This window comes from Notothenia rossii (assembly GCF_949606895.1).
Source record: "Notothenia rossii genome assembly, chromosome: 8".
NCBI classification, from domain to species: Eukaryota; Metazoa; Chordata; class Actinopteri; order Perciformes; family Nototheniidae; genus Notothenia; species Notothenia rossii.
In genome coordinates, this window is record NC_136906.1 from 78,098,858 (window position 1) to 78,124,464 (window position 25,607).

At 38.7% G+C, this 25,607-nt stretch overlaps 1 protein-coding gene across 3 annotated transcripts in view; it reads right to left on the reverse strand.

The window, feature by feature from the left end:
• Nucleotides 1–7,028: 7,028 nt before the first annotated feature.
• The window catches only part of gtf3c2 (general transcription factor IIIC, polypeptide 2, beta), a 50,258-nt gene continuing 31,679 nt past the window's right edge, over nucleotides 7,029–25,607 (reverse strand). For all 3 annotated transcript variants that reach the window (XM_079646329.1, XM_079646327.1, XM_079646328.1), the window contains exons 12-20: nucleotides 24,649–24,680; nucleotides 24,410–24,539; nucleotides 22,934–23,078; nucleotides 14,522–14,683; nucleotides 13,426–13,504; nucleotides 12,002–12,130; nucleotides 10,575–10,820; nucleotides 9,732–9,839; nucleotides 7,029–7,359 (exon numbers count right to left, since the gene is read on the reverse strand). In XM_079646329.1, coding sequence (XP_079502455.1) covers nucleotides 7,159–7,359; nucleotides 9,732–9,839; nucleotides 10,575–10,820; nucleotides 12,002–12,130; nucleotides 13,426–13,504; nucleotides 14,522–14,683; nucleotides 22,934–23,078; nucleotides 24,410–24,539; nucleotides 24,649–24,680 — 1,232 coding nt within the window. In that variant the 3' untranslated portion in view covers nucleotides 7,029–7,158. The remainder of the gene's footprint in view (nucleotides 7,360–9,731; nucleotides 9,840–10,574; nucleotides 10,821–12,001; nucleotides 12,131–13,425; nucleotides 13,505–14,521; nucleotides 14,684–22,933; nucleotides 23,079–24,409; nucleotides 24,540–24,648; nucleotides 24,681–25,607) is intronic.

A 25,607-nucleotide genomic window follows, 5' to 3' on the forward strand; every position in this document is an offset into this window, starting at 1 on the left:
ACTCGTGTTTAAAAATACTCTGGTAAAAGTAGAAGTACTGACTAAACGTCTCAACTCAAGTCAAAGTAAATAGGCTTCGAAAAAGTACCCATAACCAGCATCTGTTTTAAAGAGTACCTGACCTCCCTTTATATTAATAGAACAATAATGTCATTGTTAGCTAATGAATGTTTCCATGGTGACCAACGGCAACATGACAACGTTTCCATTGGTCCCTCTTCTTTAGAGAAGACCAGGAAATGATGGATACACGGATCGTGTTCAAATCAATAGGCACGCAATGACTCTAAATAATAATGATCACGCCACCAAACACACATTCAGACTAAAGGAACCAGCCTGTTTGGAAAATGAGAGAAGTAGAAAGTACAGGTATTTGGGTTCAACATGTAAGAAGTAGAAAGTACAGGTATTTGTGTTCAACATGTAAGAAGTAGAAAGTACAGGTATTTGTGTTCAACATGTAAGAAGTAGAAAGTACAGGTATTTGTGTTCAAAGTGTAAGAAGTAGAAAGTACAGGTATTTGGGTTCAACATGTAAGAAGTAGAAAGTACAGGTATTTGGGTTCAACATGTAAGAAGTAGAAAGTACAGGTATTTGGGTTAAAAATCTAAGAAGTCAAAGTAATAACTCGTCAGAAAATAAGTAGTGGAGTAAAGTACTGATACCAGAAAAATGTACTTAAGTTCAGAAACAAAGTATTTGTACTCCACTACTTCCCACCACTGATAATTACAACCACACATTAGTCCATTAAGGCGAGACACTACAGGATGTTTTTTATCATGCATTGGTCCATTTGAAGAGTTTAGGCAACTTTGCTTCCATGATGGCGTCATTTGCATTATTTACACAAGCAATGTCACAAAAACTAAACTCCATTTATAACACATCTCCCTGTAGTGTCTTACAAAGGAATGGAATTACAAAATGCATATCTTTTTAGGGCTGTTTTGTCATACTCCTTACTTCAGGAGCACTTACATCGACCACAATTACCAATTACATTCCTAACGATATTCTGAAATATTTCACAAAAGGGTTCGTTAAAACGTGTCATTTTTTGAAGTAGATTTATTTATGGCAAATAAGTGTATAGAACTTTGCTTTATCGAATTAGAAGTCCGTTCTGAAATCGTAATCAAATTATCACATCATTAATAACAGCTTTATTTCCCATTTCACCTCCAGCTCTAACCTCACTCTGGTCTTAATACCAACAGTAAACTGACTTCACTGTTCTGCTCCTCCCTTTAAACATCACACTGCTGAGTACACATATTATATCTAATAATCAGCTAAATGTTGACTTGACCAAAATCTCTACAGTACTGTACTTTGTTTTAGTTATATCACATCAAGCCAAAGAAGAGTAGCATCCATTTCAGCAAAATTGAGCAAAAGAGTATTGATTGTTTCTAAAAGCACCAACAGCCTTCACACTTAACTCATTAATGGCATTGTTTGTGTTTGTTTCTTGTCAATTTGTTTGTGTTGCATCATCTTTGGATCAATTCATATAGAGGACTGTTAGCTAAGTGTCTGGATTTTCAAAATAACAGCCCCGAAAGCAATTCTTGAGTGCTCAAGATTTTCCAAAATATAAGATCCAATAGCTACAGGTGCTTAAATAACCTTTAATGAGCGGTCAAGAATTTCAAAATAAAAGCCCCCAAAGGCAACCGGGGCTTCAACAAGCCATCATGAGCGCTCTACGTTTTCAACATACTGTAAAAGTCTCTTAAAGGCAACAGGAGTTCAAATAAGCCTTAAATATGCCTTTTAACGCGCTGAAGATTTTCAAAATAAAAGCCCCAAAGGCAACAACAGCTTAATACGCTTTAATGAGAGGTCAAGATTTTCTAAATAAAATCTGCAAAGCAACAGGAGCTTAAACAAGCCATCATGAGCGCTCTACGTTTTCAACATACTGTAAAAGTCTCTAAAAGGCAATAGGAATTTAAAATATACCTTTATAAGCGCTGAAGATTATCAAAATAAAAGCCCCTAAGGAAACAAGAGCTTAATAAGCTATAATGAGCGGCCAATATTTTCAAAATAAATGCCCCAAAAGGCAAGGGGAGCTTAATTCCACTTTCATGAGTGCTCAAGATTTTCAAAATAAAAGCTCAAAAAGACAAGAGGAGTAAAATGAGCCTTAAATATGGCTTTATAAGTGCTCAATATTTTTCAAATACAAAGGTCCAATGGTAACAGATGGAGGTGGGGGGGGTCTATTGTAGATCTACACTCTACTTAGTGCACTTTTCTTGCTCAAACTACGACATCCGAAATATACCTCGAACTATCCTTTCTCATATAACTCCTCACCTTAAATCTCTCATTGAAACCCTCCGTCAAGCTTTCCGATTATTCCAATTACTCAATGACGATGAGGCTGAATCAATAACGTACTGCCCTTTAGATGTAAAGACATCGAAATTAAGCTGATGGTGGAGTCAGGCGTCACTTTAATGGTGTCGTTAACATCATCAGAGTCTCTGGGGACCATGAAAAAAACAGCCAGTTTCAGTCGGTAAGAATTCATACTTTGGACGTAGAATAATTTAGATGATTGCAGCCATAAGAACAGCCAACAAGCCAGTAATGTTTCGCAGCTACTTTAAAAGTGTTGATGTTGTTCGTTGCTCTCAAAGAAAGGACACTTTTACATTTTAAACGCCTATTCAGACCCAAAAACCTGCATGGTTGTTAACTGTTATTCAATATCCTGTACAGTAAAACGTTTCTCGTCCAACTGCCAATCAGAATATGTTGATGTACCATGCAGAGGATTAATCAAACTTCACCTCTTTTAAAGATCCTGTATATTTAAATACATTTTCCTTTTGAAATAATGCAACATGAGAATATATATGGACCCAACAGCTGAGTTAAAACAAGGTGAAAGAAATAAAGACCAATGCATTTTAACTGTAGTGATTTTGATAAACATGCACATTGAATTTCTCCACTAAAATCTTTCTTTAAAGTTCATTTCGGAAAACCAGTTTGTTCACTATGGAAGTCTACTGTTTGAGAATGCTTTGTATTGTGCCGTTGCTGTCCGTGACAATTATGAATGTTGTAAATATGTCAAATATTGTGTATTTTCTGTGTATGATTTTGTGTATACAAGTGTAAATACATCTATCGCTCTTGTACAATCGGTCCTATTTGTCTATGTGTAATGGTGATATATTGCATAAATCCACATGTCACATCTGTGATGTTTGATATTTCGTTTTTATGTGTGGCAAGAGTTTTTTTGTAAAGTGAAATAAAAGATTGCAGATGATGCAAAGAGGCTGGATTATTTTGGAAAGGTCCATTGACTTAAATGTATCTTATAAAGGGAAATAATATCAAACAAACGATCATTTGGAGGGCCTACCCCCAAAAGGTGCATTGGGCATTATATTAAATGTTCTTAGTTGTTGTTCTTAACTTGGAACCTTTTCCTCCCATGAAAGAACCTGCTCTCTAGCAGGGACTGAAAAAGGAGTGAAAAAAGGGGTTCCCGAAAAAAAGTTCTAGTTCCAGATCTTTTTGGTGTAAACGCAAAATCCCAGGAACTATCGGAACTATGAACGGTGTGAAAGCGCCAATTGACTTAAATGTATCTTATAAAGGGAAATAATATACAACAAACGATCATTTGGAGGGCCTACCAAGCATCATGTTTGGAGGTCTGCCTGTAGGTCAGAAAACAACAGAGCATCCCGGACGAGCCCCCAAAAAGTGCGCCGGGGGGCATTAAGTTAAATGTTCTTAATGGCCAAACGTTAAAAACCCATAAAAACGTTTCTCTTTGATCTACATTGGAAAACAGAAGTCTGGTAATCAGCGTATCATTTTTTGGAGATAAATCTACTTCACAGTACAGTTGAAAAGCCCTCATCTAAAATCATTAGTTTCTTAAAGTTGTAAAATGCACATTATTTTATATCTTGCAAATCCATCAGTGTAGAATGTGCTTTTTTGGGGCGGGGCTCTTAAAGAGACAAGCTTTAAAATGAAGCATTTCAGAAAAAATAATTTTGGTAAATTGGGTAAATGCAGACGGACAGCATGAGATAAATAAAGGGATTTTTGAACATTAGCATGTAAACATGTTCTGGTAGAAATCCTTAATACAAGCTGGAACATAAAAAGGAGCATTGTATGTGACCTTTGATTTTATACGCAAACTTTTATATTACTATATCGTTTTTTATTCCATCCATCCATCTTCTCCCGCTTATCTGTGGTCGGGTCTCAGAGGTAGCAGTTCCAGCAGAGAGCCCCAAACGTTCCTTTCCCTGGCCACATCAACCAGCTCTGACTGGGGGATCCCAAGGCGCTCCCAGGCCAAGAGATATAATCCCTCCACCTGGTCCTAGGTCTACCCCTTGGTCTCCTCCCAGCTGGACGTGCCTGGAACACCTCCCTAGGGAGGCGCCCAGGTGGCATCCTCACTAGGTGCCTGAACCACCTCAACTGGCTCCTTTCGACGCGAAGGAGGAGCGGTTCAACTCCGAGTCCCTCCCGGATGACTGAACTTCTAACCTTATCCCTAAGGGAGACACCAGCCACCGAGCGGAGAAAACCCATCTCGGCCGCTTGTATCCGCGATCTCGTTCTTTCGGTCATAACCCATCCTTCATGACCATAGGTGAGGGTAGGAAGGAAAATGGCCCGGTAGACAGAAAGCTTTGCCTTCTGGCTCAGCTCCCTTCTCGTCACAACGGTGCGGTAAAGCAACTGCAGTACCGCTCCCGATGCTCCGACCTATCTCACGCTGCATTGTTCCCTCACTCGAGAACAAGACAAGAGATCGTTTGTTATTTAAAAGGATTATTCTGAGCCCAAGAACAGCTTTAAAAAGACCTCGCGATAAGATTCCCCGATCTAGTTAGCTTTAAACTTCAACTTTATTTACTATGTATACAATATATATTTTTATTACAAAAACATGTATTATTTAAACATTTCAAAGATAGCAAGACAACAAATGCGGCTGTACATTTTATGATAACATTTCAAACTTAATAATACTGTCAGTCATTCACTTCTTTCATGACTGACAGTATTATCATGGTGTTTAAACTTCATTCTGAAACTGTCAATGAGATCTGTGAATCATTTGAAAAACATAAACCTTTTCAACTTAATATGACAACCTCTAAAAAAGAGACGGCTGTGTCTGTCAACAATAACAATTTGTTTTGTAGACAACAGTGAAAAATAAATTAGGCAATGCCACAATACAACAGCGTCTCTCGTTTAAAAAAATAATATAATAACAAAACGTTCATCAGAAAAACAACGTCGTGAAATAAGTTTGACAAGTGAAGAAAGACACAAAGAAAAGTATACCTAAAAATTGTCATTTAGAAACATTACATTCAGAGTTGCAATAAAAAAGTTCAAGTATCTCCCCTCAAGCCTAAATGGTTCTTGATATGATAGAAACGATTATTAGCAAATCGAGCAGCAAAAATGAGTTTGGCCAAAACAATAATATATTATTCACCTCTAGGCTCCTTGTAGCCCCAGATCTGTATGTTTTTTTGTTTAATCAAATGGTGTTTAGGAGAGTGGAGCCCCCGGGGAAATGAAATGATGTCAGTGCAAACCAATTTTTATATAATTTGAATAAAAGGCAGCAAAAAAAGGTAATCAAATTGGACCAAAAACGCTTCCAGTGCATCATTATCCAAGTGTTTTAGTGCTCATGGAAACCCCCCACAATTAACTATAGTGGCTTTATTATTGCTCAATTCAGATTCCTTCCTTTATTAAGCAGCAGCTTAGCAAAAATAGATATTTTTCGATTTCCATGATTCCTCGATTGGATACAAGATAACTAACAATAAATAACACAATACGTTTTTCAGAAAATGTATATCCTTGTTTGTTACTGTTTACATTATCTGGGAGTCTCCTAAACAACAAACAAATATGGGTCCATTAAGAGCCTAAGGAGGTGAGTGCTACATATAACCTTTTTTTGTTTAACATTTTTCTAAACAGGGAAGTTGGAGGAGAGTTTGGGGACAAAATCAGAAAGTGTTTCGTTAACTGTGAGGGGAAAAAACCAAGTAGTATGTTGTGAAGAAACTCCGGAACCAAAACGGTCACGTGTGTTGATCGTTGGCTTTGGATAACAACGTGACAACAAATGAAAGAACAATATCGCAGTCCTTGTTGCTGCAGTTCTTGTTAATAACACAAATTAACAAAAAAACTGCAGTGGAATGTCTGAAATCTCTGCTAAAATAAAATAATTTAAGAAACGAATAGAAGAAGCCTGAAAGGTTTTAAGTTTCAGTTGCTCACAGTTTGAACCTCGGCCTTTCATTCAATTTGTGAATAGACAGACTTTTGTTTTTGTTTCTGCACTAAATACAGAATAATAATGATGAATGTTTGCTTTGCATTATACCGACTGAAGTGCGAACAATAAGTTGCATGTTGTTGGTATTTTTGAGCATTTTAAGATCAAACAAAAAGTCAGTTGATCCTGAAACCACATCCTTTATCACTGTCGTGGAGCACAACAAAAATAAAAATATTTTAGCTGTTATTATTATTTTTGAAAAGCTGCAGATATGTACTACTTTTCCTGAGAGTAGTTGATTTTATGAAGCTGATATTATTACTTTCGACTGCTTTCGTATGCCGGATAAGAGAAACTGGAGCGACTTCAAAAACCTACCATGGAATCAATTATTTTAAATGTGGAAAATGCTCATTTGATGCATGATAAGCAAAGTGCTTATACTCCCCGCTGCTCAAACGTCTTTGAAGAGAATAAAGTGTCAAGTTGATGATAATCTGCTGTTGAAAAATGATGTGTGTGAGACATTTGTTGGGAAGTAAAGAGCTGTGTAGTTCAGTGCTAACACGTTTTAGTGTGGAGGTGGTGAGGTATGAGGATGAAACTCTTACATGTGTTCTCCAATAACATGGAGACATTTTTAAAACAGATGTCATTGAGCTGCTCTTGTTGAAAAATAACCCAAAACCTGCAAAATCAGATCCCCTCTCTTGCCTTTAGACTCTTGAATGTAAACCCAGTAGAAAAAAGAAAGTCTAAACAGTATGTTCTGATTACTATTTAAAAAGACTACTTTTTGCAGGCCTGTGTGTTTGTGCTCCACCTTCTGATCCTGCTATAGATCCCCTTTCTCGGCGTGGACGTCCGCCTCCTTCTGATTTGCAGCGTTCTGTTTGTTGAACTGAGTCTGTTTCTCACTTATGATCTTCTTGGACTGGGAGCAGATCATCGACCGCAGACAGATTATTCTCACCAGCCCCGCCTGCCCCCCCGACACCAGCCAGGTGTGGCAGCACAAGTTGGGGTTGAAACGCACCTGAAGAACAGAGGAAGGTAATTAGCCAACGTTGATGTGCTTAGAATATCTGCAGCAGCTCATCAGAGGTCAATTACACTTTGAAAAAAACCAAAAGGACGTATTCTGACATATTTTCAGGTTCATAGTTGTATTTTTTTACCTCTACTGTGACCGGTTTCCATGCTTTAATGTTCAAAAAGGTCTTAATTTGTGTCGCATTAATTCAGTCGTACACACATTACGTCCAAACCTGCAAGCTGTTGACATGGTTGTTCAAATGTTTGAATGTGCATAATACCTGTCACACATGTGCAACATTAACTCTCATTCACTTCTACTCTATGCGAGTAAAGGTGTTTTAAAAAAGCGTGCTTCCGCTGCCGAGCTAAAATGCTTTGTAATAAACTGCTTTTGGTATCAACTCGTTGTGTTGGCTGAGTTTCATACGCTACCCTTTGAACAAATCCCCTGTACATCAAAGCAAGGGATATCAGAGGAAAAGTCTTAATTGCCCAAATAAAACAAATAACCTTTCATAGCATTGTTTCATAAACCTTACCCACAAACAAACACTGTTACAGGATGTGTATTTTGTAAATTGTGTAACTTTTTCTTATAACTTTTTTTTTACTTTAATACTTTTGAATGCATGCTAGTTAGGTAACATTAAGCTGTCTTTGGCACAAAATTGTTTTAAAGCCATGTTAAGTTAGTCAGTTTTTGTTTTACTTCTTTGTTCATTCATAGATACGTGAATACTAAACAAAACAAACATGTAGATTTATATTTAGAAGTTTTACGATAAAGAATATTGTCATACCTTAAAATGTCTTAGATGTCTAACTTTTCATGAAAGGATATCTTTTCAAAGAGTCTTTCGAGGTTCGATCAATGGCAGGAGAGGAAGTTTAAGTCTCAAGGACAGGGACAGATTTCACTGCGTTTAATGTTTGTCACATTGAGTTAACGTCTACACGCTGAATAGCAGAGGACCAAGTATCGATCCCTGAGGAACCTCAACAAATCACGTCAGCTCTCCGAGACTTATTTATCTTGATGACTACTTTTTCTTCTCCTTGAGTTATTGTTATTAAAAGCTAACAATACTTGTATTCAAGAGGAATCCACTCTTCCCTGAATGACTCTCAGTGAGTCAATATCACTTCCACCTCCTTCCTTCCTTTACTGACGCTCATCTATCCGCCTCTTTACCACCATAAATCCTCCTGGTGCACCTATTCTTTTCAGTCTCTTCCTCTTTCTAATGCATTTATCCCATTTAGACTAAAAGAAGCCAGCCACTAACCTAGAAACATTTTATTTTTTCCCCATGAAGTGCCGGTCCATCATCTCATCCCAGAGGGCAAGACGACACCCTCCACTCTGCCCTCTCTTAAAATTAAACACATCAAATCCTCAAACGGCTGCTCTCCATCTCCCCCGCCCTCCTTCCACCGAGGGTGACATTTTTCTCATTTTACACATCATTACATTCAGCCCGTCTTTATAGCTGCCCATCGGAGGAGGAAGGGGCTTTTCTTCTGCCTCTCCCCTCCTTTTCTCTTCCATTCTACCGTTTATCTTCCCTCCTTCTTCACGTCGTGTTGCAGCAGGAGTCTGACAAAACCTGCACTGTGTGTGTGTGTGTGTGTGTGTATGTGTGTGTGTGTGTGTGTGTGTGTGTGTGTGTGTGTGTGTGTGTGTGTGTGTGTGTGTGTGTCAGAATCAGATACCTTTATTCATCCTACAGAGGGGACTTTTACATTGTTACAAGTAAAGAGCAAAAGATAGCTTAACATTGATTTAAAAGCTGTGTGTGTGTGTGTGTGTGTGTGTGTGTGTGTGTGTGTGTGTGTGTGTGTGTGTGTGTGTGTGTGTGTGTGTGTGTGTGTGTGTGTATCAGAACACCTTTATTCGTCCAACAGAGGGGACATTTATATTGTTACAAGTAAAGAGCCAAAGATAGCTTAACATTGATTTAAAAGCTTTTAATATGTGTGTGTTTATGTGTGTTTATGTATGTGTGTGTTTATGTGTGTTTATGTGTGTTTATGTGTGTGTGTGTGTGTGTGTGTGTGTGTGTGTGTGTGTGTGTGTGTGTGTGTGTGTGTGTGTGTGTGTGTCAGAATCAGAACACCTTTATTTGTCCTACAGAATGACATTTACATTGTTACAAGTAAAGAGCCAACGTTATCTTAACATTGATTAAAAAGCTTTTTGTGTGTGTGTGTGTGTGTGTGTGTGTGTGTGTGTGTGTGTGTGTGTGTGTGTGTGTGTGTGTGTGTGTGTGTGTGTGTGTGTGTGTGTGTGTGTGTGTGTGTGTGTGTGTGTGTGTGTGTGTGTGTGTGTGTGTGTGTGTGTGTGTGTGTGTGTGTGTGTGTGTGTGTTACCTTGTGTACCGAAGCCAATGGCATCTCATCCAAGGTCAGCTTCATCTTCAACTCTGTGTTTTTCATGTGTTTCCACAAATCTCCCTTATCACTTCCTGCAAAGGTTTCCTAAAGGCAGGGATATAGATACTCATCATGATAGTGTAACATGTGCAGTGTGTGTGAGTTTCAAATAAATAAATACAGTATAATATTTAGATGAAATGGCAATAAAGGCTAAACCAGTAAATCAAATGTTTCTAAACCTCTGAAATATTTGTTTTGTAGAAATATGTTTTAACCGGAGCTAACTAAGCTATTAACTTTGCACCAATCACATCACCTCTTATTAAACAATGCCTTACGTTTTCAGACGTTTTAATGTTAAAATGTTGCTAACAGCCTCTTGAAAGGATAAATATTGATTAAATTAACGTTTTGAATGAAGTATTGTGGCGGTACAAAGATATCCCGGCCAACAAATGGTATTCTACAGACCTAAATAAAAGACACTATGTTCAATTTCATTTATATTTTCAATGTTACTGAGAAAAATTATGATGCAAAAATTAATCCTTCATTAAAATAATCACAATTATCTATTTTTCCAAATTGTGCAGCCCAACTTCTTAAAGTACTCTTTGAATGTTGGCTAAAATACAGTCTAAATGAGCAAAATCATGATAAAAAACAGTAAGTAAATAAGGATAACAAACTATCCAGGCTTCAAGTGCTTCAAGTGCCTGACAGCTTTCAACATATGAGGAATTTTTTCTTTGGTCTTTTATTAACCAATAGGTTTCTTCCCAATGTAATTTCCTTGATTATAATGACTGATATCTGTTGCCTTTTGAACCTACTCACCGTGTTGGTGTCTTTAAGGTGGAGGGAGAATCTCTTCTCAGCATCTTTGTACGTCTGGACGTGAGGAGAAAGACTTGTGTCATTTTCAACACTTCCTCCGTTTACATTATTGTTCTCATTCCCTCCTTCAGACGCTTCAACAGCTTCTCCATCTTCTCCATCATTTCCATCTTCCTCCACTTCTTCCAGCTGTGGATTTTCTTCTGTCGTCGTATCATGAGGCTCCAGAGATGTGATGTAAAGAGGCTGAAGACACACAAGGAGGGGAACACGTTAACGTAAAGGCAAATAGAGTGGTGAAGGAATGAGTCCCAAAACTTGGAAATCAGTTAGCATTTGACCACTTATGATTCCCTTATCTTGAAGTCGATGGGTTTGATGTGCTTTTAGTTAGACGCCTTACATAAGGTATGCGGTTGACACAGAGTGAATAGATTTTGTTGTTCTAGGACATAAAATACGTCAGTCAATTTCTCACTGGTGAATTTAAAAACAGCAGTTGCTAACAAGTGTCTAAATGAGACGACTAAACGTCATCACACCCAACATTAGCCTCCTTTAGCTTAGCGGTGGTGACGTGAAGTCATGTGACCGTGCTGTAGTTCCTTTATAGCCCAACATTAGCGTCCTTTAGCTTAGCGGTGGTGACGTGAAGTCATGTGACCGTGCTGTAGTTCCTTTATAGCCCAACATTAGCCACCTTTAGCTTAGCGGTGGTGACGTGAAGTCATGTGACCGTGCTGTAGTTCCTTTATAGCCCAACATTAGCCGCCTTTAGCTTAGCGGTGGTGACGTGAAGTCATGTGACCGTGCTGTAGTTCCTTTATAGCCCAACATTAGCCTCCTTTAGCTTAGCGGTGGTGACGTGAAGTCATGTGACCGTGATGTAGTTCCTTTATAGCCCAACATTAGCCGCCTTTAGCTTAGCGGTGGTGACGTGAAGTCATGTGACCGTGATGTAGTTCCTTTATAGCCCAACATTAGCCGCCTTTAGCTTAGCGGTGGTGACGTGAAGTCATGTGACCGTGCTGTAGTTCCTTTATAGCCTCACGTCAGCTTTTTACTTCAAAAATGGTATAGCAATGTAAATATGTGGAGATTATCCTGCTGAAAAAAATGTGTAATTATCATAAAAGTGTGTTTGCTAGACGAAATCCAACAAAAAAAATCCCATTTACTTCTTGTCGATGAAGCCCTGGCGATGCTGTCTTCCGGGTTGGCTTGTAAAAATATGTCATTCTCAAACATCTATATAGCAAATTAAAAAGTGCAAATTCGCTAATAATTGACATTTAGCCAGCAATATAATATCAGAGTAGACCAAAAATAATTCCTATTTGGATGGATGATGCAAAGAGGGAAAACATTATCAAATCCAAAAGAAACAATACAGAAAACGGAATAAATTAATCAAAAAGAATACTTACAAAGCGTCTCTCTAAAGTGCGTTTGACGTATGTCGTCGTGACGCTGAGCTGAGGCAACAGGAAGAGGATCACCTCTCCCACACTGTCTGCTGTCATGACGATGTTCATCCACTCCGTGTAGGATAAGGACTGCAACGGCAAAAAGACAAATAAGACAAGATGTATTTTATTAATCCCAATTTGGGAAAACATGTTGGAAATGCACCAACAAACCTGCTTCTTGAAGTTTTGCAGACAGGTTTTAATAATCTCCTCACTCTAAAAGGTTTAATGGTGTGTGTGTGTGTGTGTGTGCGTGCGTGCGTGCGTGCGTGCGTGTGTGTGTGTGTGTGTGTGTGTTAAAAATAGACTAGAAATAAACCAGCATTAGAAAGTTCAGAACATATACAGATGACCGGGAAGATACCAAATCTATACACTGTCTGACATGTAAAAAAAACACTATTGAAGGGCCAATTTAAACACAATATAAGCAGGATATTATTTACATAAAGCATGAAATTTAAAACATTAAGATACAGTCGTTGCTGTTTCACTCTTGAATTACCTCTTGTTTTGTTGATAAATTATGCTTTTTTAATAGTTTAATGTTAGCATGTAGCATAATATATTATTAAGGGTATAATATCCAGGGAAAACATTGGTTTCTAAAGTTAGGGCATTTTATATGGTAGTTAAGAGTACTTAAAAACCAAGTATGCATCACTTTAAGAGTTAGAGTATCAGATTGATATTATTCTTTGTTTTACTTATTCATCATCTTCATGAAATCCTATGAACCAACACTGAAAGTATTTACTTATGGGATATGAGTGTTACATTACATGCTTTTATCCAAAGTGACTTGCATACATTCAATACTGTGGGCAATCCCCACAGGAGCCATTTGGGGTGAAGGGTCTCAGGGACACAACGACATGCTGACTGCAGTGGGACTCGAACTTGCTATCCTATGATTCGAAGATCAGCGCACTAACCCACTGCGCCACACGCCTCCTTCTTAGGCGCGTGGCCTGTTAGATATATATTCCTCTTCTCAAGTTCATTTCAAAAGGTTGCTAAAAAATGATCTCATTATTATAAAGTCAAATTGAACTGTTCCTGTGGGTATGTATGTATGTATGTATTATGTACACTTTTTGATGGCGAAAATTGAATGACCATTTTAGTTTGTCAATTGCATGAAATGATGAGCTGTTTTGCTTTTGTTTTGTTTTATGTATGTTTTGTGTGTGTGAGGACCCCAGGAAGAATAGCCAAGGCTCATGCTAGTGCTAATGGGGATCCTAATAAAGAATAAGAATGATAAGAATGAAGAACTGGGAGACATGTTCCTATTTTAAAATGAAAACACACACTGTGGTTTTCTTTTATTCCTGCTGCCTTTCTATGTCGTGCTCCATGGCTGGTTAAAACACACTTACCCACAGAGTGCCTGTCCGGGGAATAGCAAAGGCAGAGCGCATCTGATGGTCGAAGAAATGCACCCCCTGCGAAAAGTAACTGGATACAAAACAAAAAGCAAAACAATTAAGCAGGAAATGAACGACAGTTTAAATCTAAGTTTGACCCTCTTTCACGGAAGCAAACCGAATTTAAAGTCGATTCAACTCGATGGTCAACGGGAGCTTCAGTCAGACATGCTGCCACTTTTATAATGTGCCAAAGAGTAAGATAAACAAATGTGCAGAAGAGGATTTTTGTTTGTATTTTTCTTTGGAGTTTGGAGAATTCAAACTTTTTTTCTTAGATTTTCGAATATTTTCCAAGAATGCATTTTTTTTTTTCCTGAGAATTCCGATTTTTTTTCTCAGTATCTCAATTTTTTTGCTTAGAATTCCCCCAAAGATTCTTAGAATTCCAAAAATGTTCTATGAATTCTGACTAAAATCAATCCGAGAGATTTTGTTTAATTAAGAGCTTCAACTATATCCACCTCAAGCGAACATAAAGTATGTTTCATCACATTTCAAAGTTTCCATAGAGGTTCTCTACGTCAACACTTATTGAAACAGGGCTATAGAATCAGGTTGTCGCATTTACACATTTTCCGTAATATAACTTATCTCAGGTAGAGATAATGTCGGGAAAACACTGAATGTCCTCTTCCACTATCAGAGTACCATGATAACAAAGGTATCCCAACTGTAGCTGTGAACATGACAGGATGTGTGATTAGCTAGAAGAGCATCAGGACTGTTTGAACATATGATAGCTATGTGATTAACATGATGATTCAGCCTCTATGGAGAGAGACATATGACAAGCATGCTCATTTCTGACGTGGAGCTAATCTGAAGTAAACATTGAATACTGCTTTCTATTCCTCCATCTTGTGACTGGGTAACTCCCTCTCTTGGATATCAGCATGTGAAGGACACTGTTCAGGAACTAGTTGATGCTCTGTGTGTGATGACTACTTCCATTCTGGAGAGGATCACAGATACATGGATCCTTGGATTGAAGCTCAAGCCGGGGACCAGTGAGATTTTTCTAACAGAAACAGAGAGGCTTTCTCACCCTGCGTACGCATTCTCCTGAGACAACAGGAGTCCCGGTGCGTTCAAAGGCCAGCAGACCTCCGTGGTGAGGTGGCGTTTCTGAACAGTGATGGGGTTGTAGAGCCTCCTCAGATCCCACGTCTTCAGATAGCGGTCCTCTCCTGCCGACACTAAAAGGTGTCTGAGGGGAAAGGAGAAAGAGTTTCAAGTCAGTTTTCAATAAAATCAATTTAAAGGTCCCTTATTATACTGTTTTTCATCAATATGTTATAGGTCTCAGATATATACAGAACCTGTCTCTGGTTGGCTGGAACACCAAACAGATCATTGCAGCATTACCCATAATCCCCTCTGTTTCAGCCCTGTTTCCAAAGTGCTGATTCTCTGTCTGTTACTTTAGATGAAAATAAGGAGCCCCTCCCCACGCCCCTCTGAGAGAGATTTGGTTACAAAGAGGACATTGGCCGCTTTCACACCAAGTACTTTGCCGTACTTAGTGCCCAGCACTTAGTACCTCCATGGAACTTAGTACAGATCGCGTTCACACCGGAATAAGTCCCTGAGGGAAGATTACGCAAATGAGCCGCTGACGTAACTTCTTCTTCTTCTGCTTTGGGTTTACTGGCAGGCCGCAAACAACTTCACAGCGTATACTGCCACCCGAAGTCCCCGGCCGGAAATCCCCGGAGTTGGGGACTGGCTTTAGTAGAAGCTGCTGGGCTCCCGAGTTTTACGGGCCGTGGTTTGCAATTCACCCAGCCAATCAGAAATTGGTACTTTTTTCTCCCCAGGATAGTCCCACCTCTCTAGCAGGCACTAAGAATGGGGGTAAATGTTCTCTGAACCAAGTTCTCTTTTTGCTGTGAACGCAAAATTCCAGGCACTATCGGATACCTTGGTTGCTGATTGGCTAATGGTTAAGGCCCAGATACACCGGCCCGAATTCGGCAGTGAATGGGAGTCGGGCCGAACATGAGCGTGGGCACGCCCTATTCGGTGCGGTGTGCGCCGCACCGTCGGGTCTTTTCTGCCGACCTGACGCCTTTTCTTGCCGATTCAACATGTTGAATCGGCGTCGGGAACACCACCGGAAGTCGGACAAAGGGATAACACTGATTGGCTGTTCAGCTAGCGAATCAGTGCATGAGAAGCCTTAACGGAAGTGAGGGAGGTAAACAAATGATTTTAAATGGAAGATGGAACACACACGGACGGCTATTTCACCTCATCGGTTTATAGAGCTTCTGTTCGTTCATGTTTTCAATGGACGAGAGTGAAAATGGAAAGAAAAACGCTATTTGTTGTTTGTTTATATCACGGAGTCTGTTCTTCTTCTCTGTCTTCCGGTTGTTCCGGTTGTTGCCTCTTTTGAATGATGAATACACACTACCGCCGCCTGCTGGTAAGGAGAGTTATTGCCACTCACGCATGCGCAGTTCATACGTGCTCGGCTCGGATTTGCGGTGTGTTCCAGTGCGCGAAGTCGGCAAATACGCAGGAGAGTCCGGCGACGCAACAGTCGGTGTCGGCGACTTCTCAGGTGACTGGACGGTGTATCTGGGCCTTTACACAAGCCAAAAAATCGTTATGACATCATAAAGTGGTCAAAATCTGATCAGCTCATTTTCAGACAGGTTTTTATAGAAATGGATCAGGACAAAAAGAGAGAGAATCTTTGTTCCTGAAACTTTCAGAGTCTCAGAGGGGACACATGTTGATGTAGAAGAGACATGAAGAAGAGGGGACACATGTTGATGTAGAAGAGACATGAAGAAGAGGGGACACATGTTGATGTAGAAGAGACATGAAGAAGAGGATTTTTCATAATAGATGACCTTTAAAGACATGTTTTTAGGGAAGCAATACATAATTTTCCATCAGAAGGAAATATAAAAATGGATTGGTAAAGTTATAGTCCGACCTAAACAGGATTCTTTAATGGTGAAGACCAATATCTGTATCTATCTGTAATTGTAATTGTGCTCATGTGTTTTTTTTGGTCTCTTATAGGTTGTTTTTTTAATGCCATCAACCTGCCAGGAACTGCAGATGAAAATGAACTGTTATGGCTAAATGTGTCATGGCGGCGTGCGTTGAAGCTTCAACGCTTCTGCCCATTCCCTTTGAATGGGGTGACGTCACGCTTTGCCAAACTGCATTGTGGTTCCGTCGCTTCGCGTTGCTCGCTTCAAAAGTTGAGCAATGTTCAACTTTGAAGCTTCGACGGAATTGGCCAATCAAATCATATGCCAGTACAAGCTCTAGCCAATCAAACCGCGTGCTTGTGTGTACGGGGCGGGAGACTCATGTGATTGGTTGTTGGTCGATTTTCAGACATGCCCGTCGGCAAGCTTCAAGCGCTAATGTTACTTAATGTGCATTGTCCATTCTAATATAAATACATTTACAAATACAAATACATGAAAGGCACATTTTATAATTCAAAGGATATTTCACAGCTAAAAAAATAGACATTGTAAGATTGTTTCAAGATCTATGTTATATTTGAATCTCTTTCTTTTTCGTTATAATGACATAAGCAAATATCTGCTCTAGTGAATATGTGAATTCATTCCATCACTCCCCTCGCATTCATCCCACCTGACAGAAGTGTCCGCCATAAAACAAATGAACACGGAGCAATCAATATCAATACAGACAGATTCCTTTGAGAGGAGAAGCAGCGGGGTTTGAATGTGGAGAGAAAAGAGGGACGGAGAAAAGATGAGAAAGCGTTTCATCTGGTTCAACATGGCTGTGTAATTAAAAAGCAGTGATCCAGACCGGATGCGTGTTCTCACTTCTTATTCATGTAGAGTTCAACTTCAGGTTAATACCTTCTACAACGACATGCCTTCAGAGCATAGAAACTCACATGAGTAAAGCACAGTGTAAACGATTAATAGTGTTAATCATTTTTACATCATGCTTTTGTTTGTCCTGTATTTCTTCATTTTAATTAGTTTGATTTTTTATGATTGATTAGTATTTTCTGCACGTTTTGTGTGTTTCCTGTTATTTTTTGATGTATTTTTTCTCCACTGGTATAGCTTAATTTGTTCTCTTTCTGCTTTTTTCTTATTTTTTGTGGTGTGTCGTATGACCCCGGGACTTATTGAACCCCCTCAACACATATTTTTTATATCTGAACAAAAGTATTAGGGAGTTAGGAGAATTCTGAGATTTTCTGAATTTGTTGCCTTCAGAATTCCGAATTTTCTTTTTCTCAGAATTCCACCTTTTTTCTTTTAAAAATGTTTAAAAAAAAGAAATTCTCAGAATCCCGATTTTTTTCCTTTTTAGAATAAAAAAAAAGAAATTCTCAGAATCCCGATTTTTTTTCTTTTTAGAATAAAAAAAAAGAAATTGTCAGAATCCCAATTTTTTTTTCTCAGAATCCGAACTTTTTTTTGTTTGAATTTCTCGGAATTCAACTTTTCTCTTCGTGGAATTCCCCCCCAAAAAATCTTGAAATCCCGTATTATCCCATATTTTTTTTTTCTCTTTCTGCTTTTTTCTTATTTTTTTGTGGCGTATCGTATAACCCCGTGACTTATTGACCGCTCCACACATATCTTTATTTTTTTTATTCACTATCTGGATATTAACCAGGCCTTATGCTCATAATTTTGAGAAAAAGTCATAATTTTGAGATTTTGAGAAAAAGTCATGATTTGGAGATTTTGATAAAAAGTTATAATTTTGAGAACAAAGTGCTTTTCTCTTTCTTTTTTTTCCTTTTTTGTTTGTGGTGTGTGGTATAACCCTGTGACTTACTGACCGCTCCCGACACATACTGTATATATAATTGTTTCACTATCTGGATATTACCCAGGTCTTATGTGTTGAAAGATATTTATAAAAAGAATGAATAAAAAGGAAATTAAATTAAAAGAACAAAGAACTGTTTTACAAAAATAGTAAAATATTGTGGATAAAAAAAAAACGTTCTGCCTGCAAACGTTAAAATACAAAATGTAATAGAAGAAAACAACACATTTCATCTGCATCCGGAAAACCGTGTAAGTGTATTGTAGTTCAGATTTTCTCATTATATCTAAAAAGGCTGCCTTGTTGCTCTCTAGTATAGGTGATAGTAAGTAAGTAAGATATTATACACCTTTTAAAACAAAGTGCTGCAAAATAAACAGAACAATAAGAAGCCTACATATATAGGAGGCGTGTGGCGTAGTGGGTTTGTGCGTTGGTGTTGGGATCAGGGGTCACAGGTTCAAACCCCACTGCAGTCAGCATGTCGTTGTGTCCCTGAGACACTTCACCCCAAATTGCTCCTGTGGGGATTGTCCACAGTATTGAGTATATAAGTTGCTTTGGATACAAGCGTCTAACAAGTGACATGTGATGTAATGTAATGCACAGCTGTCAACCCGGTATCACGTGAACATGTGGGCATTTCCCACGCTGGGAGACGTGAAGATGTCACGATTTCGTCCCTTCAAACGTGACAGTTACACGGTATTGTTAGCATGGCCCAGCGGTGCAGAAATACCCGGAGTGAAAACAGTATGTCCCGTGTTATGCTGGTTATTCCCCATCTTTATTCAAGAGCGTTTCAATGAGAGCATAATTCATTGATTTCACGTTCAGATTTTTTATTTCTTTCAGTCCAACCCTGTCCTTAGATTTGCTCTGCTTCTGCTCCAACGGTACGCTTGCACTCAGATATATTGCTGCTTGCACAGATTTCCTGTTTTCCAGTTTAAAACCTTCTCCGTCACATGTCTGCTCTCAGACGTCTCCCAGTAGGGTACATCACCACATATTCACATCTTGCCGTGATACCGGAGACAGCTGTACACATACTGTATACACTTCAGCTCATTTACAGGGAAGGCATATTGGTAGAAAATTGGTTTTAAAAGATGTTTAAAATAGTGAGCCATGTCATGGTCAAGGTCAAGTCATGGTAAACCTCAACACTCAATATGATCTGATCTATAGATTACAAGAAAAAAAAACTAATTGTGCATTTCGACTAACTGACCACATTTAAAATGAGACCTGCTGCATTAACGTCCCTTCATTTTATGGGTTCAATTGAGGACAGAGGAGTTGAAATGATGCTTCATTATACGTTTTTAAAAAGGGTTTATTCCTGCAGAGGGGGGGGGGGGGCTCTGGTGTATGAGATTAAACTCATGTAGGCGAGGGCGAGCATCAGCAGAGTCTGGAAGCTGATCAATACACATTTAAAACATCTTCTCAGAAGTCGTTTTTCAGCATTTCTACACGAATTGTAATCTCAGCATTTCAGAGGCTGTGTGGAAGCATTTAAATCACATGACACCAAAAGCAACATTAATCATGTTATAGGTGGGTTGTCAGCAACTTAAAAGATGATATTGGAGAACAGTACAGACTTCCACTGCTTGAGCAGTTTAGAGGAAATAAAACTCCTTAACACCCGAGGAAGATGGCAGTCCGGCAAATGTCCGATTTTTTTTTTTGATTGATTAAAAAGCCAATTTCTGCACAGTATTTTTTCTTAAACCCTTTTGCTGACACGCACAGGTGATGCAAATCATTCTCCTCATCTACACATTCATCAGCGGAGTAACGGAGCAGATCAATCCTTTGAGAGGGATGAACCCTGTCTCCGATGGTTTCAATTAAATGCTGAGCTATGACCTTACATTACCTATCAGATATCGGCCGGTCAGTGTTCATCTCTACACCTGTACCATTTAGGATGTATTCATATCAAGACAATTAAGCTGATCTGGATCAAAGCAGAATATCTCCCGTACTTTGGTTTGACAGTTGGCTAGCAAAAATGTGATTTGGGGTCATTAAATTACTGCATGGAGACTCCTATCGTGACAATTATTTAAATTGTGGAAATTGGACATTCATTTGTTATTTTATATATCTTAAAGGGGCCCTAATATGCTAATTTCCAGGTTTATATTCATATTTTGTGCCTCATATATCTGGAACAAACTCCCAGAAACCTGCAGGTCCGCTGCAACTCTGACTACTTTTAAATCCAGGCTAAAGACTTTTATTTTTGTCGCTGCTTTTAATTGAGCTATTCACATCTTAAACTGCACTGTAACTTTTATCCATGTATTTTTTCTTTTAATGTTTTTTTTTTTTATCTTTTCTTTTTAATGACTGATTTTAAATGCCATTTTCTTAATGTCTTTCATTTTCTGTAAAGCACTTTGAATTGCTTTGTGTTGAAAGGTGCTATATAAATGAACTTGCCTTGCCTCTGTCTGAAACCGGCTCTGCTGTGATTGGTCAACCTCTTAGAGATGTCCCGCCCCTTAGCCTATCACGTACAATGTGGACCAATAGAAGCGCAAGTGATGTCACTATGTTGTGAAAGTAAACAAATGAGTCCAATGGAGAAGTTTTTAAGAGAATAAATAGCTCAACAAGACAAGCAAATCCTAAAATAATGTTTTATTTCCTCCATAAATACTCCTTGGCTGTGTTTTCTGAAGGACTTAAGCCAGATAAATAATGCTCGCAGTCTGAAAGTCTAAGCTTCAGAGTTTATTGAGCATCTAAATTCAAATATTCAGAAAGGCTGAAGGCCAGTGGATGTTGACTAGAGAGATGATCTGAGCGGTGTTGGCCTCGAGAGGACATGGCAGACCGCCCGGCCTTGTACCCTACTTTTTGAATTAGTGCCGTAGTAGAAAGGAACAAGAGCTTTTCTGTCAAACTTCAGCAGTTCTCTTCTTTCAAGATTTACCGAACCAGCACTGCTTCAAACAACTGAACTTGATTTGTCCTGCGTGTGCAAACGGTTTTCTCTCAGTGATCCTGCTGTTATGTTCAATGTTTGTTTTTCACGTATTGTGTCTTGATATCTGTCTGTTGGTGTTACACATGGAGCAGCTGTGATGCAAGTCACATTTCAGACTTGATCAGACCATTAAAGTATTATCGTATCTAGATGTCCCGATCCGATCACGTGATCGGGGATCGGAGATCGGAGCCAATCACGTGATTTTCAAAAGATCGGAATCGGGATTTTTTTTTTTTTTTTTTTTTTTTTAATTTATTTTGTATTCAATGTTACAAAACAAAAATGACCATTTTCAAGTCTTAAAGTCATCCTGAGGCCTTAGTTTTGGTTTCAAATTACACAACATCATGTATGTGTTGCTTCTTTGGGGCTTGTTCTCATAGACCTGGTTGCTTATTTCTCTCAGATCTGGCAACAGAGTGGGCAGGGCGCAGTGTCTAATTGTAGCAGTAAGCTAACGAGTACTGATAAGCTTTATTTTGTTTTGATCCAATGCTGCACAACTGAACTGATCCAATGCTGCTGTGAAAGAATGAAGCTATATCCATGTTGGATAGAATATCCAATTTAAATAAAAAAATAACCTTAAAAGGACAACTTGAATCTTTTTTTTCTTTTTTTTCTCTTAATGCATTGCATAAAGATCGGATCGGGAAAAATCGGTATCGGCAAATTGTCAAAATCAAAGGATCGGAATCGGATCGGGAGCAAAAAAAGGGGATCGGGACATCCCTAATCGTATCGTATCCACCAATAACACTTGGAGGTGTTTGTGAATTCAAATCTGATCATGAAGGGTGTTCTTTTCCCCATAAAGAACAAGTCGCTGCACATTATCCCGCTTATTACACGGCCACATTCTCAACAAAGTGACGACATGACTCCCAATATGAATTGAAACGCTTTTATAGATTTAGAAAATGTTTTTATTGATTTAAAAAATAGTACGCTATTATTTATTTAATTAAAACGACATGCATCCGCTAAAGAAAAATAGTCCGTTGTTACCGTTTGAACTACTTAGCAACGGCGGGAACTGCTTCGATAGTGTTTTTGAGGAGCTTTTTGATTACAGATTTGAAAACATCGTTGCTTGCTTTAAAAGTAGCACAATTCATTATGTCAAACCTTGGGAAGTATCTAGATATCCCTGCCCTAATGCCAAAGGAACTGCACACTGAATATGTGCCCTTTGATGTCTATGTCTGGACCGCTGCGTAAAAAGGAGGGTTTCTGCCCCGTAACTTCTCCGCTGCTTTCTTGTCCCTCTTGTCTTGTCCGTTTCAGCCAAACTGTATACAGTTCAATCGACCGGACTTCTTTCAGCAGATTTGAGCGTCCTTAACAACGATCAATAAGTCCTTGCCAGCGTTCTGTCTGTTCTGGATTAACAACGTGTCACGTGTTCTGAATTGACCAATCAGAATTGATTATTCAACTAAGCGATGTAATAACCACCAATAACACTTGGAGGTGTTTGTGAATTCAAATCCGTTTGAAGCTGTTGCAATGTGAGGCATTTCTGCTGAACAAATATGTTCTTGATCCACATTTACTCTCTCTCTATGTACGTCACACACATGCACATCAGATTCCTGTGATATTACGAGAGTGCAGATTCAACATACAGGTGATTTTCAATGTGATTACCTGGAGGCGGGGCAGAAGGCCAGAGCCCGGACGGCGTGGTCGTGAGCCAGGAAGCATCGATACGGCAACAAGCTGAGCGACTTATCCGGCTGTCGAACTCGCAACAGCGCCGACTTTGTGTTCAGATCCCACAGACCCACCGTCCCTGGAGAAACAGAGGAAACACGTGACACAAAACGACACAAACATGTGAAAATACGAGCTCAAATGACCTCATTTTGTGTCTAAATCAAATGATTATTCTTTCTTATTCAACACATGTCACATTTCCCATGTCCTAACTTTTCAAAATGATTATTCTGTCAAATGAAATGTCTGACATCCAAATAAAGGACAGTTCGTAATGATTAAATACTGTAGAAATGTATCACTTGGACGGTGAAATACATACAACTTACTGCTGCTAAGGAGAGCCCAGCTGCTGGAGGAAATGTGGTTCTCAGCTAGCACATCACTACCATTTGTTTTGGGCTTGTCCTTTAATAGTAACTTTTTGGGAAAAGATTTATATCGAAATTGAAATAATACTACAGGAAAAAATCCCTTTAAACTGGGACGAATTTCTATTTGGGCTCGTACATTCAATCCCCACAAACTCCAAAACAAAACTATTATTTGGAATTCTTACTGTTGCAGCAAAAAAAGCAATAACTAGAAAATGGCTCAAAGCGGATATCCCTTCTCTCGACAACTGATACGACAAAATCCATGAAGTCTATGTTATGGAAAGAATCACCTTCTCAATGAGGCTTCAGGAAAACACATTTGAAGAAATATGGAAAAAGTGGAGAATTGACATATCCCAAAGACGACCATCCTTTGTTTGACTGTTTCTATACACCGATTGAATGTATATGTATAGATATGTATGTATGGTCACATCTATGTGTATTGAATGTATATATGTATGTTGATATGTATGCATATGTACATGTGTAGACATTTGCTATTTCAAACAACCCCTGTGTACTTTTTCGTTTTTATTTTACTTTGATTAATTTTGTTTGCTATTTCATTTGTCACTTTCGGGTCTCTAAAAATATATGATTTGAAAAACTGTACTTGTACTATAATGTGACCCCAAATAAATAAAGAATAAAAAAAAGAAATTAAAAAAAAAGAAATACATACAACTAATAATTTAGAGAAACTACTCCATTGATTAACTAATAATTAGCAAATTGTGGGGTTTTCTTTCAGATTTTTAGATTGTTATGCAGTTATTCTATTTATCTAAGTGTTTCATTTTGTATGTATGCCTTGTGATAAAAAAAACCTGCAATATACATCAAAACGTATTTAAAAGAAAGGCTTCATTGATTATCGAGTAGTGAGTGATATTCGTAGGAGAAAATATCCTTTCCCCGTCAGTGACAGGAATAATAAAGAGAGGCCGGATGAACCTGAGGGGAAGTGTTTGTTCCTACAGACACTGAAGCGATTGATCAAAAAGCATCTCCAGAAATCAATTCATACCATCGTAAAATCCAATAGCAATTATATTGTGTGGTTTTTCGGGCAGCCAATCCATACACAGGACTTGTCCGCTCCGTTCGTGGCGAGGCGCTTTGAAGGAGCCCAGCTTCAGCGTTAAAACTCCCTCTGCCTGCGGAAAACACCAGAACACATGTGAGTGAGGAACACTGAACACTGCAGGAGAGCTAAGCTAAACTAGAGGAGGAGAAGAGACTCAAGCATTTTGAATAGGAACCTACCTTATATACCGGCAGCTGCTCCCCGTCTTCCCCTGCAGAGAAGAACATGAATCACATAGTGATTGTTTATTGGGGTTAAAACTAGGATGCATTGAGCGTAGTAATGATTTAGAGAAGCGTTCCTTTGAACAACTTTTGTTTTACCACCTTTAATGCAAAAAGTGAAAAGAAAGCTTGGTTTATGTAATGACATCTCAAAATGCTCGCAGTGAGTATTCCACGTTCTGCTTTGGGTCGGGCTGGGCCACACTTTAATACTGAGAGAAACGGTGTCCGTAATAGGAATATTCTGATTTAAATAAAACAGGGAAAACAGCAAACAGACAGTCTGTAGCTGTGCCTGTGGCTGTGGTCCTGGATCATAAGTCCTGGATGGATATCCTCGTGGATTCATCTTCTTATTATACACACATGCATTTCCAAACATTTGGTCTACCTATATTGTAAATGTATTATCTCTTCGATTTACACACGGCATCTATTGCACGTCTGTCCGTCCTGGGAGAGGGATCCCTCCTCTGTTGCTCTCCCTGAGGTTTCTCCCATGTTCCCCTTTAAACTGTGGGTTTTCTCTGGAAGTGTTTCCTTGTACGATGTGAGGGTCTAAGGACAGAGGGTCTAAGGACAGAGGGTGTCGTGTTGTCATACTGATATTCTGTATACACTGTGAAGTCCACTGAGACAGATGTAACATTTGTGATATTGGGTTGTATAAATTAGCGATGCCAGAAACTGACCATGATCCAATTTGAAAATCGGACAGCCCTGGCGAATATTAATCGATTATTCGCCTACTGTTATTAGCAGTAGTCTATATTTTGGTTGAAACTAAGCTAGGACAAAAAATAAAAACATAATAAATAAATATATAAATAAAATCGAATTTTAAAAAATAATTTTCGATTATGGAGACTGTAACGAATATTCGAAAGATCGAATAATCGCTGGCATCCCTAGTA